This window comes from Sebastes fasciatus, chromosome 4 (assembly GCF_043250625.1).
Source record: "Sebastes fasciatus isolate fSebFas1 chromosome 4, fSebFas1.pri, whole genome shotgun sequence".
Taxonomy (NCBI): Eukaryota; Metazoa; Chordata; class Actinopteri; order Perciformes; family Sebastidae; genus Sebastes; species Sebastes fasciatus.
Genome location: NC_133798.1, coordinates 33985876 through 34000716, shown reverse-complemented (window position 1 = coordinate 34000716; position 14841 = coordinate 33985876). Strand labels below are relative to the sequence as shown.

Sequence of the window (14841 nt, the reverse complement as noted above, 5' to 3'; positions counted from 1 at the left end):
GGCCAATCTCACGTTCCATAGTCCCCTCACTCACGAACAAGACCCCGAGGTACTTGAACTCCTTCACGTGGGATAAGGACTCATTCCCTACCCGGAGTAGGCAATCCATCGGTTTCCTGCTGAGAACCATGGCCACAGATTTAGAGGTGCTGATCCTCATCCCAGCCGCTTCACACTCAGCTGCGAACCGTTCCAGTGAGTGCTGGAGGTCACAGACCGATGATGCCACCAGGATCACATCATCTGCAAAAAGCAGAGATGAGATCCTCAGCACACCGAACTGCAAACCCTCCCCCCCTACCCTAATCAATTCAATTCTATATGTGTATACTGGAATTTGAAGTCTTGTTTAAGTGTTGACCAACAACAACAACAACAACAACAACAACAACAACAACAACAACAACAACAGAAGAGAACAACTATTTGAAAAATCAACTAATAGTTTCAACTCTAAATTGAACTCTTCTTCATAGAAAATGAACAGGATAGTTATTTAAACAACAATGCAACATGCAATAGACTACTGTAAGTTTATTAGCTAATTTTAGTCTTGAGATGTTCGTGTCTCTTTAATACACGACTACAGGGATGAGATCCAGCTTGTATGGTCCTGCAACGTTTCCTCCAGTGGCCTACTTCTATTTTTTCTTGATTTATGTCTTTTGCTTTGGCAATATAGAGCACCTGCTGTTGATCACAGACAGGCTATTACTGGAGACACTCTGAGTGTCTGAAGTCGTACTCAAAATATCTGTAGTTGGCATCGTCCCACTGGAGGACGCCTGGCGTCGGTACAAGACAAACAGCGAGTGATGTTACCGCGAAGCAATTACACTTTAATGACCACACACTGAGGCGCACACACACAAATACACACAGGCGGGAACGCGCACACAACATATAGAGTCTACTTGTGCGGTGCAGTTACATTTTAATTAGAAAAGCAGTGGTAGGGGAACACACATGAACACAAATGTACACGTATACTTATATTCACACACACTTCATCACTAACAAATAGACAGCCATTTGCTCCCTAACATCTCCTCATACGGGGTTACAAAGATGAAACATGTATCCGTCTGCGTTTGTGGTGATTTCATCCCTTCTGGATCTCCTCTCCTCCTCAAACTGCACCATTTTCAGCCAGGGACCATTAAAGACAAAGCGGCCAGTGGATCAGCAGTGGCAGGCCCAGCGAGCCGGTGAACGAGGACAAATGATCACTCCCTTCCCTCCCTCTCTTCTTCTCTCCTCCCCCCCTTTCTTCATATTTAAGATGTCAGTCTACTCTTTCTTGTTATCTCCTCCAATCTGTGCTACTTTCTGCCTCATTATTCATTCATTCATTACTTACACTCTTTATCCCTCTTTATCTCTGCAGGACAGCTCTGGGATGCGTCTTTGGAAGAGGAAGTGGTTCGTCTTGGCTGATTTCTGCCTGTTCTACTACAAAGGTGAGTCTTTATGCGCAGTGTAATGTCGACCGGACCTAAATTCCCACTTACTACCTGTTCCACCACCTGCCTCTTTGTGTTTTTTTGCTCCCCCGCAATCATTCATTCAGGAAAGAGCGAAATAACATAGAACACCTTAAAATCAAATACAATTCAAAATGCTAACACCTCCACTGCTTTTAAAATTACCACAGCGTTCAATCAGCACCTCTCAGGAAGCCTCAACAAAGGCTGAATGTTATGAGCTTCACATGTTGGATTTATTGAATGGCTATTGTGTTGGACTGGATTGTGTTCTGCAGGTGTCTCACTGGTGTTGTTTGAAAAAATGATGCACCTGAGATCAACAAAAGTTTGCTACCATTAAATTGGAATTAACTTTAGAGTAATCTTACAGTTGTTAACACATATCTATTGGATCAGTATCATGTTATAACATGAAAAGTTTATTGTTATTACAGGATGTTTTTCACATTATAATAAGATATTTTCACGTTATAATGACATACAAACTTATCACGTTATAACAAGAAGCTTTTCTTGTTGTAACAACTATTTATCTGGTTAGAAAGTGAAACCTTCCACACTGGAGCCCTTTCAGCTGATCTTTTTTTGTTTTGTTTATTTGAAAATTAATTTTAAAAAGACACTTACACTGTTACAACACTAATGTACATGCACAGTTAAAAGAACATCAAGGATAACACTAAAAAAGGCCACAGGACTTATTTCCATTGTTGACCATGTTGTAGTTTGACGTCGTAGAGGTGTGTGCACGTGGAGATAGTGAAGTAAGGCATAAGCGGCACATAAAAAACATCAATTATTATATAACAATAATTATGGGGCGGTATATAGCGCTACACGTGTCCGTCCTTCCTTCCGTCCGTTCGCGTGTCACACTTTCGTTTCCGGAGCAGAACTCGGAAACTATTTAACTTAGGAACTTCAAATTTGGTACGATGGTTGACATTGTGGTCTAGTTGTGCCTTTTGGGGTTTAAAAGTCCAGGGTGCCCGTTAGTTAATTAGTTAATGCCCATTCATTCCATTAGTTCAAAAGGACAAAACCTTTGGCCCTACTTTAGTAGGGGTCAAGCAGTGAGAGGGGGTATGTGAGCCATGCTCACTTTTGCCTTGTTCATCACGGTATAACATGAAATGTTTCACGTTATAACAAGATAAATAGTATATTGTTATATCAAGAAAAGTTTCTTATAACATGATAAGTTTGTTTGCCATAGTAATGTGAGAATATCTTGTTATAATAATGAAATGATAATTAATAATGTTTACTAAGTATTAAATATCCAAAATAATGTTTATATGGTTAGAATGTGTGGAGCAATAAACTAAACTACAACTTACCATTAAAATAACTATTAACTAAGTTTAATTAAGTATCAATTTACCATTTATAAATGATGGTTATTTTAAAGTGTTACCAACTTTTCACGTTATAACGTGATGCTGATCCATTTTTCTTTTTCTGTCTTGGCTGCAATACGCTGCCGTACTAAAACTTAGCTTTATAAATATATACGTTCTTCTTTTTCTGGCTTTAAATTGAGGGAAGTGCAGACTACCAGGGGGAAATATGTCTTTGGAGATGAATAAAATATATGTCCGTCCTGGAAATGTGACAGTTTCAACAAAAAAGGTTTGGACAAAGTTGAAACGTTTGAATTGATGGTGCTGGATTTGAAGCGAACTGCAGCTGACAAAGGAGCCAGTGATTCAATCTGGGCGGCATTAATCTGATCTCTCTCAGTGAGTTATAGCTCAAACACATGGAGAGATATGGAGACACACTCAGCGACATCACACACTCTCCTCTCTCACCATGCCTCCCTCGCCATCCGTCTCCATGCCCTGGCTGTCTTTATCTGCCTCTCCACGCCTTTCTGTTTCATCTCCATATTCTTAACCGAAACCTTTTGGGACGCGCTCCTCTGCCTCCGAGGAGGAAATCAATTCTCTGTCCTTTCTTTTTCTCTCTCTTATCCATCTTTCTCTCTCAGTTCAAAGGTTTCTCCTCTCAACATGAAAACACTTGATCTGTCTCCAGCACCTCTCGTCCCCTCCCTTCATCCCATGTTCTTACACAAACAACAAAACCTCCCATCGCTATCTGTGTTTTTTTATTATTACCGTCATTTGTTTGATAGTTCCTGTCGGCGCTGTAGAGGTGATGTCTTGGTTTTTTTTTTTTTGTAGTTTATTATTTTAGAAAATTGGGAGTTGTAGCAAACTGGTGTTTTAATTTTAAGATTAAAAACTTGCAAACTGTATTTTTATTATCTCCACCAGGAGATAATGAGATCGGTCGTGTGTGTGTGTGCATCTCTGTGTCCGTCCGCGGCTAATCTCGCATACTGCTGCACCAAACTGCAGAATATTTTGGGTGCTCATTTGAGGCTGCATGCTCAAGGACCTCTCGTGGTTGCAGTGATTCACACTTTCACAATACAAGGGCCCGAGTTGCACACAGCTGAGTGCATCGCCGCCGCTCAGCCGCCGCTCAGCCGCCGCTCAGCCGCCGTTCAGCCGCCGTTCAGCCGCCGTTCAGCCGCCGGGTTATAGAGTTATTTGAATACATAAAATTAGAGCTGAAACATTTAGTCTTTTAATTGATGAGTTGATCGACAGACAAAGAATCAGCGACTCTTTCAATTTCTTCTCAGTCATCTTTCAAGCAAAAAGGCCTTAATTAAATCTGCAGATTAATCAAAATAATTATGAGTTGCAGCCTTCAATAAAGTATTAAACATTTACAGACATTTATTTTTCCTTTTGCCAATGGTCCAAAACTTTCCAAGGGAGGTCTGTCCGTTGTGGGGACTTAGACATTTTATTTGCTTTACAGCCCTGTAGCATACACACACCCTCTATCTGTAGACCCTCAATTCATACAAGAAAAAACCCTTTAACTGAGGACAAAACGGACAGAATAGAGTGACAAAATACTGCCATTCATGTGCTGTTTGGGTGCTATCTAACTTCACTTGTCACGGTCTGGTCGGCTCAGTGTGTTTGTACGTGTGAGCGAGACCGACTGGGCAAAGCAGATAAAAAGACCTCACCGTCTCGCCCACCATTTAGGGAATGTCTCCTCCAAAGGTCCTTGAATTATTTTTAACCAATTACCCCTTTAATCCACAGCGCTGCCTTATCACCTCTCAGACAAACATAAACGCACAGGTGCCGCGCGCACATATTTTCATACCATTACTACATTTTTACGATGTGGTAATCGCTGCGTACGCACGCGCGCACACATTCTAGCGTGCTGTCACGATGTTCAGTGGAAAACAAATACTGTTAGATATTAATTCATAGATGTGTGAACTAATTAAGATGAGACATAGTCTGGCTGCATGCATGTGTTTTGTGTTTGTGCTTTATATCTTTGTGAGGGGCAATTTGAGTTTGAGACCTTGAAGGATGTTTTTGGAAAGTGAGGACATTTTTAGCAGGCCTCTCTTCCTCACAGAGCTGTTGGAGGGTCAGAGGTTAAGGTAGAAGGTTGAGGACTGCATTATTGTCGATGAGGGGTCCTTACAAATATAGAAGGACAAATGTGTGTGTGCTCTGATCTCAGCATGTGAACCGGATGGGGGCTGACACACAGAGGAATGGCGGCTGGCTGCCAGTTGGACCAGGCCGGCTTTAACTCTGTGACACTGGGATACCAGAGTGGTCATTTACTGTTTGGCACAACACCGTGGTCTGAATGACGGCATACGAGTGTGTTTATGTGAGTGTTATGATACTGGTGGCAGGCAGCGATGAAATTAGTGGGTGATGAGTGATATTTAATCTCTCGCTCTTTCCTTTCCTCCATATCTCCCTCCTCATTCCTTTCTCACCTTCCTCGCCCTGATTATCTACTCCCTCCCTCCCTCCCTCTCTCTCCTTCTCTCTCTCTCTTTCTCTCTCTCCAGACAGCAGAGAGGAAGCGGTCCTTGGCAGTATTCCTCTGCCCAGCTATGTCATTTCACCCGTGGGACCTGAGGACCACATCAGCCGCAAGTATGCCTTCAAGGTACGCCTCTCTTTGTTCTACAGACTACTCTTATGCCGACTCATGTCTTTGAATCACTTTCTCTGATGTGATTGTTTTTCTTTTTGGTTTGGAGTGTGTGTGTGTAGCCACCTATATTTCTGCTTTTGGATTAAAAACAAAGAAAGGAATGATTTCTTCTGAAATGAAGAAGAATTGCAGCACAGATTGATTGAAGGTCATGACACCTAATTCGACCAAACACAACCCTTTAAACTTAAAATCCAAGCTAGAATAGGAATAAAAGCTGTTCAATATTGTTTTTGTTTTTTTTACCTGACAGCATGAAAGTTTCTGTTTCAGTCGATTAAAATATTTAATCGTGATTAATCACAAATTAATTGCACATTTTTTATCCGTTCAAAATGTACCTTACAGGGAGGTTTGTCAAGTATTTAATACTCTTCTACGAGTGCACTCAATGCAGAGAATGCAAAGCTCTCCTGCACACTTCATTTGATGCTGTTGAACATGATGCATCAAGTAATTCCAACTTCAGGAAAATTTTGAAATACTTTATTCCCACTTTAGGCCCATATGCTAAAACTGTATACCTTTCATGCTTTTTAAAACACTTTTGATGAGAGTTTCCACCAAGTGGTTCATATTTTTAATGACAGAGACGTTCATTAGAAATAATAAAACTGAAAAACCTGCCGCCTCTTTACAACAGATTACTTCCATCACACCTGTTGCGCTGTATGTCGAGCAGCAGGTTTGGTGGCATGCGACTATTCGCCACCTCCAAGCATAATTTATGACTTATAGAACTTTACATTGTGTGTTCATTTCTTTTGAACACATATTTGTGTGCCATTAAAGACAAGCCTGTTATAACTGGGGCTCAGACAACAAGAAATGACATGTATTTAGGCTGTAAGCAGAAAAAGCAGCTTGAAGTCACAAAGATCAGTTAAATTAAGTATTTAAAAAAAACAAATCCTTCTCCAAACCATTGGTTTTTCAGCAGTCGCCTAATTGATAAAGCAATTATGTCAAAATACAGAAATATTTATAATGATTTTTTAACATCCGTTAATAAAACAGATCAACATCTTCCCACAGCCATACCCCGGCCTACCCACCCAGCCACCCCTCAGCTCTGTGCAGCACTCAGCACCTGTTGTAGCGACGTCCATTACCGCTGAATGTCTGTCAGTGTCTTTATTGAGACAGACAAGCTCCTCTGGAATGGAATGAAACTTCTCCGTTCCCCGAGGCAGTGAAGTCTTTGAGTCGAGCCCGACATGTGTGAAGTTAAGAGGCGGGCATAACGTACATAACGAGTGTTTGCCCTCATGTGCAAATAGGCTTCCACTTTATTTATAGATTAAAAATGTGTATGCAATAAACAGATGTATATATATACGCACAAGGTTTTCAGGTCCCACAGGCACAGCCATTTGCTTTTTGTCATCACTAAGTCATCAAGTTTATTTAACTTTTACGGTTTATTACATGTTTGCGTCGTTGTTAAAGAAAAGCCTTGTTTGATAACTGCAGCGGCGCCATATCCCCAGATCTATCCTCGAGCAAGACACAGATCCACTACCTTCTCACTGCTTAAAGGTCTTTAGATATGTTGACTTTCACTAATTTAGTGACCACAAACTGGACAAGTTGGGTATCTTCCAATCACAATCAACAAGCACTTATATAGATATAGATATAGATATAGATAAGCTTCACAAGCATTCTGCAGACAGAAGCTGCAGATCCAGATGTGGTCCATAGCTCTCTACATCCAGACGTTGTGTTGTGGACCAGAAGATAGTCCTGGTGGAGCTTTACAGTGCTATGAGAGGAGGGTTGTAAAGGGGCACATGCGAGGATTGCCTCACATTTGAGGGTCAAAACACTATGAATGTTGTGCACCGTCTGATGACGTCTGCTCCTGACTAAAGGCCTCATTATAACTGAAGAGTACTCCAACTGGTGCAAACTAAAATCACAGTGTTCATTAGAAAGCTGCACTAGTTGAACCTGTATTGTAGACTATGTAGCTTCATGGCTATGATATAAGTCAAAATATTGTAGTTCGTTTCTCCTCGATGGAAAGAAGGAAATTATGACAGGGAATGAAGAGGGAAAATATCACAATTTCCCATTCACAGAGCCCAAGTGAACTATTATAAACTAATAAAGATGAACAATATTGTACTTACATCATGGTCAGGAAGCTGTGAATGATGGCTGTGCTTTATGAAGCTTGTACGTTTATGTTCTCCTTCTTTTTTTATTTAGTTTAGACTTTTTAAAGAGCATCTTAACAGCAGCTTAAAGTCTTGTTTTTGCTAAACCACACCAACTGTTTCAAACAAACTCATATTTAAAACAATTTAAAATGCTGCTAAACGCAGGTGTGTAACCCACACCAGCCTGATGGGGTGGGTATTATATGGCGGTGGTTTGCTGTGTGAATGCTGCACCCATTAACTACCAAATGGACCTGTAGGCTACACATCATGACGCCACAAATGAAACCTTCAAGCGACCTCCCACCCTCCACCTCCCCCCCTTCCCCTGTTCACTGAATCCTCTCCCCTCTCTTGTTCCCATTGGCTGGCTGCCCGACTGGGACTTCCCTCTCTCCCTGTGAGTGTGTCGCGTCGCCCAAGTGACAGCCCTCCCATAAATAGGTATTCTACCCTCTCCCGTGCCTCTCACTCTGCCAGATGTCAACGTCATATATATATATATATCCTTGTTGTCCGCCGTTGGTGTGGCTTTTTGGGTCCAAACATGACAGAATATACCTTGTATATTCCTCTGTTGGGTTTTTTGATGCATGTTTTGAGAATAACGTCCGTTTTGGCTGACGTGGTTGTGTTGTGTGTTTTTCTTTCAGTGTTCTCTGTCTTATTTAATTACCCCTCTCTCACTCCATCCTCCTTATCGCAATATGAATCTTTGTATTTGGCTTATCTGGCGTGGGGCTTATCGTTCATCTATGTGCTGGCTCTCGCTGTCTCCTCCATCTGTCACATCTACTGTACCGGCATGCAGTTTTCTGATGGCGTGGAGAAAATCTTCACTCACTGTTATTTGGAACTCACGTCACCTCACACTACTTTTACAGAAATGAAGAGCAGAAAAAATGATGTACTGTAGGACAGTGGTCCACAACCTATTTTCCTTGAAGCTGAGCCCCTCCCATATTTTCTGATGTCGTCACACTTAAAAAAAAAAGTTACAAATCCTCGAACAAGATCCTTAAATTGAATAAGGAGATTCAGTGTATTAAATGAGTTTGTCTTTTTTTATGAAATCAACTTTCTTTAATGAATATAACTCGTCAGTTTTGTCAGAATAAAAGTGATGACATTTTGATGGATTTGCCAAATGAATGCAGATACATACTATGATTTTTTTGATGACTTAATTAATTTACTATAATAGTGTTACGGCCAAAGTAGATTTTTTTTGTTATTGTGAAAATAAATGTAATTTATGGTGTTGTTAGATTGCTGCTACACCGCCCTGCTAATTCAGTTGCAGCAAGCGGGAGAGCAAACAGTTTTTGACCAAAGTGAAAATGTTGTTTTTGAAAGGCTAAATGCCAACAAATATGGATTGAAGCAGAATATTTCGTTAGATAAAAACATGTGAATTGTTTTCTATATACTATACTATATAATGCTCCTGAGTTATTTGAAACGTTTGGATCACACAAGTCCGAAACAATCCTACGCAACCACCACTGAAATCTAATTCAAGAAATAGTATAATACTAACAACATTAGTGTAGCCTGATCTTTCTCTACAACTGTGCAGAAATACCGAGTTCAAACAGAATGTCGCCTATTAAGTAGCAAAAATATATATCTTTTAAATAGTTTTATATACAGACTTTTGTATAAATTATCCAGTAAGTGTGTTATTATTAGTTTAGTACAGTACATGTGTAAATCTAATTTTGACAACCCAAGAGAAGACAAATCCTGGCGTACACCCCCTGTGATCTTTGGGCTCGGACCCGAGGTTGGGAACCGCTGCCTGTAGGAGATCTTTCACTGTAGATGCAGGCTGTAGATTTTTCCAAAGCAACTGCTGCCTAAGGGAACTTTGAAACAGAGAAACCTCTTATACTCAAGCTTCTTTAACAAACAGAGTAGAAATACAGATTTTCTAAAAGCAGGCGTTAAAACCGACACCCACTAGCAATTGTTGTCTCCATTTGGATGTTTTTCAGTGTAATTTCAATTTCTACAGTTGCACGTTTAGGAGAACGCACCTTATCGGGAGCTTTGTGGTGCTCTGGCTGCTGAGGCTTATCTTTATGAGCACAATGACTCTTTAAATAGCGCGGTGACAAAGAGTGTGTGTGTTTGTGTGTGTGTGTGTTTGTCTGGGTCTGTCCACAGTAAAAGAGCCGACACCGTTGTAAGCCCCTCTAAGAGCAAGAAGTGAGTGATATTTTCCAGTTTGTAGAAATGAGAGGCTGAAGGAGAGAGAGAACGCAGAAAGGGAAGGAAGTGATTAGGGATGGAGAATAAAGGGAGGAAGCGATAGGCGGAGAGGAAGGAAGTCATGACGGCTAGTCGCTGTGAAACCGAGGGCAGAACGAGAGGGACTTTTCATATTTTTTTCCATAAAAGCACCGTTAAACAATATAGTGGAGAAAACAAATAATCAGGAACACCCTTAAAACTCCCACACGGACTCCAACCACAAAGAGAAAAAGCGGCTTAGCTGGGCATGAATTCAGTGTGTAGGTGTATCGGTCACGCACTCACAGCTGAATGACCCACTCAGCATTCCTGCTAAAGAGAGGCACAGTGTTATTTTAGGCTGGTGGTGGTGTGTGTTGGATTTTGTCACTATTGTGTGTCTAATGTAACTAAAAAAGGGAAAAAGCAAGGCTGGTGATATGAGATTGAAATCGACAGGGCTTTTAAATGTGTGTATGGTCTGGTGGAGGTCGCGTGGGCGTGTACTTGTGACATTGTCTGCAACATTTTGGCGAAAAGCACAATGTGAATAGGATTGTAGAATTAGGCGTTAAGATTAGAGTCTTTAGTAAAAAAGTTTCTGTGATTCAGATTAGGGTTTGAATTCAGTTTATTCAACATATTTGCAGTACAAGTGTGTGTCTGTGTCTCTCTCTTACTGTGTGTGTTTACCACACATGCATGCCAATATCGCTGCACGTGCCCAAAACATCTGACTAGCGGCGCAGTCCTCTGTCTCTCATCAAGGAGCCCGTCCCGTTGTAGCTGTAAGAGGCCGTCTGTCAGAATGTTGATGGTGAGCGAGCAGGCGTGTTTTGACAGCTGCTTCCTGAGGATGCTGTTATTCCTTTCGTCAAGATTATTCGGGCGTTTTTCGGAGACATCTATCGTTCGTTTTTTAAGATGAGTGGTTGCTAAATAGTTTCCCTGTCTGTTTCCTGTCCTCTAAACACACACTAATGCCTGACAGTGACAGGCTGACGGAGCCCTGTGTATGGTCCACATCTGTTGTTTTCCTTTTGGGTAGCGTTGTGGTCAAAGAGTCCGCAGATGTTCATCTTAACCAAACATTACTCTGGCTGATTTAACTGATCAGAAATCCTTCAGAGAGACACCAAGTGTTAAGACAGCAGATACACACATCACATAATATGATTATGAGGAAATATATAGTTCACAAACACTGGACATGCAGACATTCTCTCATGATCCCACAGATGGAGAGCACCATTTGATTTGCAGTGTACCAATTTTTTTTATTTATTACCGTTATGTTTTCACCGGCGTTGGTTTGTATGTTCGTTTGTCTGTTAGCAGGATTATTCCAAAAGTTCACGAGGGATTTGAATGACATTTTTTGGCGAGCTGGAGTGTAGCACAATGAACAATTCATGCGATTTTGGTGGCGATCCTTCTCACGATCCTGATTCAGGAATTTTTTTAAGGATTGATGACGCGTTGATGGCGCGTTGATGGCGCGTTGATGACGCTTGACCTAGCCTTCTTCTGAAAGCAGAGAGATACGTGTGTGGATGTGTGGCAAGACATCGAGGTGCGGGAGCTGCTGGCCTTCCGTGGTGAGAAAGAAAAAAGCGGTAGATGACGGGATGAGAGACAGCGTAGTGTAACGTTATACAGACTTAACAAGGCTTCTGAATGAGAGAGGCATCCACCGATACGTTACACGGAAACACACCGTGTTAATAATAAGCCGACCACCTCACGGTACCGCCAGCTGTGAGCTCTGAGCTCTGATCTGTTTTTAAAGTCAGGCACCTTGGCGGAGGTCTGTGCTCTCCGAGTGCCATTCTAGTCTTTCTAGTATTTCAAGTAGAGATGTTCCGATACCAATACCAGTAGCGGAAATGCACGATACTGCCCCATATTCGGTATCGGGTATCGGCGAGTACGCCAGTCTATACACCGATCCAATACCTTAATATATAAACCCAGAAAAAAAATCAACTTGTTTAACGGGATATCAATTCTTCTTCGTTGCTCTAAAACAGTAGCCTTCACTGTGCTGTCGCTCTAGGTGTATCATGGCTGCCACTGTTAACTACTGTTTTAGAGCAGCGAAGAAGAACTGATCGCACCTGGTCACCTGACGATAGCAAACAACAACAGTGCGGTGCTAGAGGAGAGTGTAACGGCAGTCAGAGCGAGGAAAATGTCAGCCATTTGGCAGTGTCTCACAGTGGAAAATCACTTTGTCGATTATGTGGTATTGTAGTCATTTAAAGGCACTAAACATTTTACCATCATGCTCTCCACATTATAATAACCTTAAACAACAAAGACTCATGCATACTCCTCCCCACTCCCCATCTACTTAAGCATCCCCAAAGAGCTAGTTCATGTTTATTAGGACTTGGATGAATCAAGTGAGCGGTGCAACCAACTCTCAGACCTTTAAATATGCATCAGCATCAAGTAGATACTCAAGCACAGCGAGGAAAGATATTATAGTTTAAAGGGGACACATCATGAAAAACTCACTCTTTCAGTGCTTGTGCTCATATATTTGTGTATCTAGAGTGCCTACCAACCCACAAACAAAATAATGAAATAAGACGACCCAGTCCGTTTTTTGTGGGCTGCTTAGATCAGAAAACATGTGATTCAACAAGCCATTCAGATTTGGCTCCTGTTCCTCTTAAAGAGACAGGCGCTAAAACAGAGCGTTTCAGACAAGGGTGAATACAGGTATATTCAGACAGACACTATGAGAAAAATAAGATGTTTTTTGAACATTACAGCATGTAAACATGTTCTAGTAGAAACCCTAACTACAAGGTTGAACCTGGAAATGAGCAGGATGTGTCCCCTTTAAGTCATTTTATTAGTACAGCAGCAGCCACTAACATGAGCTTGTTTCAGCAGCGGTGCTTTCAGAGGGCAGGCGACTTATCAAGCTGTTAAGGAACCTGGAAGGGATGTAGGAGCATTTATGTCTGTTTGTGTACATGTCTGCATCTGTGTGCTGGGGTTTGCGCAGACTTTATAATAACAGATAGAACAGCAGGGGTGCCAGTCTTTGTTTGCATTATTCATGAACGTTGTTCAGTGTGTACAGTACATCGAGCTGCGCAAGTGGGTGTTTGCGACTGTCATCACGCTGCATACAAGATTTTATCACAATATAAACCGAATAAAGAAATCACAGTGAAGTGAGTGCAGCCCTGCTGAAGATCCCACCACAACACTCCTCACACACTTTATTATCCTGCATTCATTATTCAGTGAATGAATTAGGGTAGGGAAGATTTAGCGTTTAATTACTTTTCATTTGCATGCATCTGTTGTCGAGTGGGTTCTCTCATTTGTCTTCCAATCCCAACCTCCGAGACACTGAATGAAGGAAGGAAGGAGGGAAGGAAGGAAAGGGAAAAGTAGGGCATTTATAGATCTGAGCTCAGTGGAGTGCAACTCACTTTAAAAAGGCCTCTAATAACCCCACTTTTCACTGCAAGGACATCTTCATCAAGGATACAAAAACACTTACGCGCTTTTAATTAAACAGCTGTTAGTGATGTACTGTTCCTTGAATTTCTTGGCCATTTCTGTTGTTTGATGGTGTGTTTTCTCATCCCCGTGGATGGGCTAGCCAATTATAATATCAGTGACATCACGTTGAGATATTTTTAGCACGGCTGGAAACGAGTTCAGTCGCAGGAAGATTTTCTGCCTATATGAATTATCAAACAGCGAACGTCTCGGTGTCGGCCTCTCAAGGACTTCTCTCTGGACTCGCACAAACTTAAAGGCAGAAATCCATAGCAGGAGAAGCAGAGAGATGCCAACGTCTCCACTGATGGTAGTCTCAGTAGACCAAAATGCAGCGCAGCCAGAAACATGTTGATTTTTGAGAAAGAAGCAGCAGCAGCTCTTGTTTTCCTTCATCTGGAAAGAAACTCTCCTGCAGTTACTGTGCTATCGCTAGTATTACTGCTCTCTCCACCTACACAAACACAATAACCTTTTGAATATATAACTACTGCTCATGTCGATGCAGAGAAAGGCACTTTGGTGGACGAGTTGTTGAGAGAAAGTAGTTTCTAAAAATGATCAGTTAAAGCTGCATTCATTGATTTTATTTTTGGTCATTTGGGGGCAGCAGAACATGAACATGAAGACATGTTCCTGGCCATTTGATGAAAATAAGTCCAATATTTACTCTCTTTTTAGCTTTGTTATGGTCCATGTTCACCAGCTAGTTGCTAAGTTGGCAGGTTGATGCTTGTCAGGTAGTGTACGCTGGTTAATCTGAGCTCTTTTGCCCAGAACAGCAACCTGCTGCAGCTGGAAGTGAGGTTGATGAGAGTTTGCGGGCTATGAAATCAGAACAAGGAGCTGAAAGACGTTATTAACAAACTTTATTACACAGCTTTGTTGAATACTTGATTCTGATTGGTCAATCACGGCGTTCTGCGGTCTGTTATTTCTTTATAATAGACCGTTGCTATGTATAACAGACCGTTGCTATGTATAACAGACCGTTGCTATGTAAAACAGACCGTTGCTATGTATAACAGACCGTTGCTATGGGCACAGTTCTGATGTCGGACTCTGGTGGACCGTTTTTATGTCATATTACTGATTTCTTAAGTAAGTAGCTGTGTAATAGGCAGGAAAATGTACAGCTAGCCGGTAATTGCTGTGAAATAAACCCCTTCAGGACGATGCGGCAACCCGATGCAGGGCAGGGTTTGTTTCACAACAATGACCGGCTTGCTGTACATTATCCCGAATCGGGTGATAATTCTCTGGGGGCTTGTCGCTATGAATGACCCCTTTCACTTTTAACAGTCATTTTACTTGTACTTTTGGTTTCTACTAGAAAATGTTTACATGCGTTAATGTTCAAA

The 14841-nt window shown here is 41.5% G+C and overlaps 1 protein-coding gene across 20 annotated transcripts in view; it reads left to right on the top strand.

The window, feature by feature from the left end:
* The window catches only part of LOC141766710 (pleckstrin homology domain-containing family A member 7-like), a 187322-nt gene that overhangs the window by 137634 nt on the left and 34847 nt on the right, over positions 1 to 14841 (top strand). For all 20 annotated transcript variants that reach the window (XM_074633786.1, XM_074633785.1, XM_074633788.1 and 17 more), the window contains 2 exons: positions 1388 to 1460; positions 5404 to 5504. In XM_074633786.1, the coding sequence (XP_074489887.1) occupies positions 1388 to 1460; positions 5404 to 5504 (174 nt within the window). The remainder of the gene's footprint in view (positions 1 to 1387; positions 1461 to 5403; positions 5505 to 14841) is intronic.